Here is a 5,523-nt window from a genome sequence, read left to right as displayed (position 1 = left end):
AAATTTACAAAGTTTTTTTGTATATTGTTTTCTAAATCAAAACGGACTAAACAAAATAAAAATCAGAAGAAAAAAGTTTTTTTGTTTTGAAGAATTCATCCTGTTCCATACAAAGAGACCAGGAAAAAAAATTGGGAGATGTTAAAATTTTTGCTGGACACAGTGGTTGATACTTTAGATTATTTTGAAAAAAATCTGCCCTATGTGCTACCTCGACTATCCGCAAAAGTTTTTAAAAAGAAATCAGAGAGAAGTGGCGCTAGTAGCAACACATTACACATGTCTGTCTGTACTCTGTAGTAGTATAGGTTTTTATTAAGCACTGTATATTGGTACATTGGTACCCAACCCAATCATGCTGTGATCATGTCATTACATACAGTTCCCAGTCCAGTTGCTAGATAGTAATACATACATACAGAGGCTAATCAAGAGAATACAAAAAGCAGAGAAAGAAAGTATGCTGCAAGATGAAGAAGAAGAAGAGAGAGGACGGTCGGGCTAAGCTAAGCTAGCTAGCTAGTACAGATCGACCAAACGAATGATCAAACAGCTTCTTACACTCTATACTAGAACCAAATTCAGTTCAGGTTCCTGATGGACGAGCAGCTAGCCGACGACCCTGCAGTTGGTCCTGATGGTGCCTTGGTTGCCGGTGAGCACGCCGATGGCGCCCATGGCCACCATGGCACTGGCGAAGTCGGTCTGGAAGGTGCCGGGGCTGGTGGTGTAGCCGAGGACCTGCGCGGCGGTGCTGTTGTCGGCGAGGAGCGCCTGGTCGGAGGCGAGCAGGCCGCGGTTGGCGGCGACGTTGGCGTAGTAGTTGGTGTCGAAGGTGTTGGGGGTGACGGGGTCCATGGCCACGGGCTGGCTGGCGCCGGACTGCGGGCACTGCGTGCTCAGGGTGGCCAGGTAGGCCGGGTCCATGCTGGGGTCCTTGCCGCCGTTGGTCCCGTACGAGTAGAGCCGGCTGCTGAAGGAGCTGCACTGCGCCATCCCCACCGTGTGCGCCCCTGCAATCCAAATTCAACCAGTCAGCAAATCTCTCGGGCCGTCGGCGCCCGAGGTTGAGGTGGTGACTACGCACGCACCTGAGAGCGCGACCATCTGGGCCTGGGAGAGGCCCTTGGAGCCGAAGATCTGGTTGAGCTGGTTCACGTTGGCGGTCGGCGGCGGCAGGTTCCCGTTGGTCTCCCCCGCCACGGAGACGTTGCCGTCTCGTCGCCCGGCCGGCACCTGGTACGAGCTGCCTCCGACCTGCATACACATTCGCACACATCGTCAGTTAATTGCCATTCTGCCAAAACTGCACGCCATTTTCACGACTCTTAGAAATCATCACCATTTTCAGAGAAGATGCCATTAGAGCAATCAACGTCTGGTACACGGAGAGGATCGAACAGAGACTGTTCGGGGATCGATGGCAACAGCAAGCGTCAGTACACTGACGTGTAGCAGCTTAATCTGTATCCACCATTGTTGCGTGCCAGGATTTGCGAGCACTGGCCGCCAAAAACCACGGGCTAAGGACGGATGGAGACGCGTCACATGGACATGGTTGGTGAGCCGGGGCGGGGGACGACGGCTCGGCATGGAGTACTGGTATTTCTATCCAAGTGGAGGAGAGGGAGACAGAAATCATGGCATGTGCCGGCCACATGGGGCGTGAGACGGATCCACGTAAACTAGTCGGCCCGGCCACCCACCAGCGTACCCTGGCGTGCGCCGCCCGGTGACCAAGATCCCCTAAATAGCACCCCGGATTTGATTATCGCCGCCAGGCGCACGCAATGCTGGCTGGTTGACAGGAACGGGGCCGGAGCCCGAACCGCCGGTCGTCACCGGCGCTCCTGTCTGCTGGTACGCGTCTTTTTCGTGTCAAGAAGGTTGTTAGCGTCATGTGCTGTCTCCAGCTCTGAATGTAAGCTTCACTGTCAGTCACACACTGGCAGTGGCAGTGCAGTACTCGATCGTCAAGGAGTTTTAAGCCCACGGAAACATACGAGCTCAGAAACTGCGCTAATAGATAAGATGGGCAAAATTTCTACTCCTACCATGTGGTCAGCACTAATCAACAAGACTCGTTTTGTAGCTCACGGTTCTGTTGTCAGCACGAGTTGAGATTCCACTTGAAACCAGAGCTACAGGTGCCGTTAGTCAAAGAGGCCAATGCTGCAACGGTCTTATGAGTAGCATTCCACACAAATCCGCCCAACAACCCACAGCACATTAACTGCTCCAATCAGCTCAACTTCAACAAATACTCCAACCAGAGCACTGTTCCTACCAGCAGTACTACCAACAGATTGTACCGTTGTCTGCGCGTAGCAACTAACTGAAGAAGTAATTAAAGGCCTGCATCGGGAAAGAGCGGCAGATCGCTCGGGTATTTGAACTTCCTGCGCCGGGATGCAGCTGGCGATCTTCCTTGCATCGAGACCGGAGCAAAGCTCGGGAATGATCGGCCTCTGGCACTACGCGCACCCATCTTCTACTACTACTACCAGTTAAAATTAAAAAGCCCGACTGGCAACAGGCTCAAAGTAAACTTCCCTATGCCACGTACTATTTTTCTTTCTCCTGAAAATGGAACCCCGCACGCATGATGGACTACTGGCGCCAGTGCGGCCTTCGGGTGGAAAGGAAAGGAGATAAACAAAAGGCGGTCGGTTCCTTTCAGGTCCTCGTTGCTTGCTTTTCGAGAAAGATACACAGCAAAGGCGGTACGTATGGTGGCAAAAAGAGAGGCTCGGGGATCGATCGATCGATCGATCGCGGCATCGGTAAAAAGGCTTGATCGGAGATCGGTGGAGGCCCGCGCCACATGCATGCTTCTATATTCCGACACCACATTCCTCCGGCCCCACCGTCGAAGCGACTGACACAGAGAACTCAACTGGAAAATAACTGAATGTAACATGCAGGGGACAATGAAAGAGTGCGTGTGTATGTATGGAAGTTACCAGGGCGAGGGCGTCTCTGGCGGCGAAGGCGAGCACGTCGGCGCAGGAGACGACGCCGTAGCAGGCCTGCTCCAGCCGCGTCTTGGCCGCGTCGATCACCTCGAACCCCCGCAGGCTCGAGTTGGGCGCCGCGTCCTTCTCCGCCTGGTTGCCCGGCGTCGAGTCCAGCAGCACCGACCCGTCGCACCCCTGCATCACGCACCACAAACAAGCATCAATTATCACGATGATCGATCGAGTAGGAGTTGGTGATATCATGCGGCCAGGTCCATGAATGAAAGCAACCAAGCATGCACTGTCAAGCATCGCTCCAACCCAACTCGTCACGCTCGAGCGGTTGGGGGTTAGCGTCGAGGCTCTATCCAATTTTGCCAAGAAAGAAGACAAAAAAACAGAGCAAAGAATGGACTCATATGGCAACGGCCTGTCAGACTGTCACCACTACGGGCCCCCAGCACCCGCATCTACCACCTCCTCGCCGTAAATAAAAGAGGAAGAAACTGCCGGAGCAGAGCACGGCGCGCGGCAAAAGAGGACAATCAGCGGGCTCCTCCACATGCGAGCCAAGCGCGCCGATCCCCACGCTGACATCACGCCGCATTGGATCACTCACCGCGAGCAGCCAGGCATCTCTACTTCTCTAGTAATCTATCTACTCCTACCTCTGACCTCGATCTCACGCCAAGCAAGAACCGAGCTCTTGGCCATGGAAGAGAAGGGAATTGAGTACTGACGGACGGACGGATGGACGTACCCTGACGAAGCAGTCGTGGAAGTGGAGCCGGAGGAGGCCGGCGGCGGTGCCGGGGCTGCCGGAGACGCCCTTGCTGACCTCCTGCTGCACGATGATCTCCGCCGCCGGGCACAGCGTGTCGTAGTACCCGACCTGCAGCTGCGCCCGCGCCGTCGCCGCCGCCATCGCCAGCACCACCACCACCGCCACTACCCGCAGCCGCATTCGCTCTCCTCCTCTGGCCGCCGGCGCCTCCATGTATGTGTATCCCTGGCCTAGCTCCCTGGATGGCCGTCGATCAGGTCTTGCTTCCTTAAGCCGGCGGCAATTAATCCTCGACGCTGGAGCCTGGAGGCCGCAAGAGATACTATATAGCAGCAGCAGCAACTTTGCGGTGGCGCTATCTAATCTGTGGGATGGCGATGCTATCTTCCTGGTTAAGGATGGAGACGAGGAGAAATCGGTGCGAGTCCAGGTGGGAGCGGAGGCCGGTTTTGTAGGCGGGCGGGTGAGGTGAGGTGAGGTGAGGCAGGGTGGCACGAGCCATGTGGTGAGAGCGGCGTACTAGCTTAGTGGAAGAGAGGGACCCGGGCCCAAACTTTTTGGGCTATCATTGAGGCGATAAAATTAACTTTGATCGATGTGATCCAGGACGGAGAGATCCATCCATTCATTCATCAGTGAAATGCCTCTTATCTATTCAGTTCTGATCTGCTGCAGATCGATTGATTTTTACCGGGGATGGATCGACGGAGGGACAATTTGATCGGACAGTGTCAGTGTGATTGCAGGGGTGAGCAGTGTACCGATGTGGCGAGACCGAGCATGTGACACAAGAGGGTACGTTGCGCCAAGCTAGCGCCGCGGATGATTAGTCGATCAGTGGTTTCTTCTTCTTTATGTGGGTTGGAACTTTCCTCCCTGCTCTATCACGCCTGAGAGCCACCCATGCCATACGTGAGTACTGGCCTGGCCCCAGCAGTTTCTGTTCTGCTACATCGGAATCTGATGCCAAAAACGGGATATGGACGGACGGACAGGGTTCACGGAGTCATCTTTGCTTGGAGCATATGCGATTCGTGTGTCCCCCACAACAAACATTCGGTGGTAACTTAATGTGATCCAGTACAGTCTTACGGTTATCTACTGATCTGGTTACACCAGTGTCCTCCGTCCGATGTACTGTGTCCTAGTTAGTTGTAGTTGGGTGTGAAATTAAGTGTGAGTTGGCTTTGCTTCAGTTTGCAGCGCACTCCAGCTCCACCCTGCATCTACTTGAGTTAAGTGGTGATGATGTGCCCTGACCATGATGATCGTCTCTTGATCAGTTGCATCCGGTACGCTGTCAGCGAGCTAACGCGGTATCACCGATCGGGTTTGCCAGCTCGGCGACGCGGGATCCACACGGCCACCCAACATGCACGCACGCTCCATCGTTTAATTGATTGATTATCTGCCTTGATTTGACCCCTGCCTGCTTCTGCTGCTTCACAAAGCCAATCCCATCCTTTTTCTTCTTCTTCTGAACTCGCATGATTAAAGCAGCAGATCTCCGGGAGTATATCTAACTGAATGAGACGACAGGAGAAGAGAGGAGAGCGCAGCGCGTCAGTGCGGTTAGTTCAGGCAAATCGACAACTGGGCCCCGGATTCGACTGCCTTCCTCGTTAAGGAGTGTGCTGCGAAAACTTTACCCAAAGGAATGAAGCATGGAAAAGCAGCAGGGCGGGGCGGCTGGCACGTACCTGCAGTTTCTAGGTAAAGTTACAAATGATTAGTTAAACACCTGGAAGGTAAAAAGGCTGAGGGTAACATGAATCTGTCAGT

The 5,523-nt window shown here is 53.9% G+C and overlaps 1 protein-coding gene across 1 annotated transcript; it reads right to left on the bottom strand.

Moving 5' to 3' along the window:
• Positions 1-290: 290 nt before the first annotated feature.
• Positions 291-4,200, bottom strand: LOC123099010 (peroxidase 5). Its single transcript, XM_044521119.1, has 4 exons — positions 3,718-4,200; positions 2,964-3,152; positions 1,092-1,257; positions 291-1,013 (listed from the first exon to the last, which is right to left on the bottom strand). The coding sequence occupies exons 1-4, from the start codon at positions 3,952-3,954 to the stop codon at positions 610-612; spliced, it is 996 nt and encodes a 331-aa protein (XP_044377054.1). The 5' UTR covers positions 3,955-4,200; the 3' UTR covers positions 291-609.
• Between the last annotated feature and the right edge of the window lie 1,323 nt (positions 4,201-5,523).

This window comes from Triticum aestivum, chromosome 4D, assembly GCF_018294505.1.
Source record: "Triticum aestivum cultivar Chinese Spring chromosome 4D, IWGSC CS RefSeq v2.1, whole genome shotgun sequence".
Classification (NCBI taxonomy): Eukaryota; Viridiplantae; Streptophyta; class Magnoliopsida; order Poales; family Poaceae; genus Triticum; species Triticum aestivum.
The sequence above is the reverse complement of the archived record's forward strand: the minus strand, read 5'-3'. Positions and strand labels throughout refer to the sequence as shown.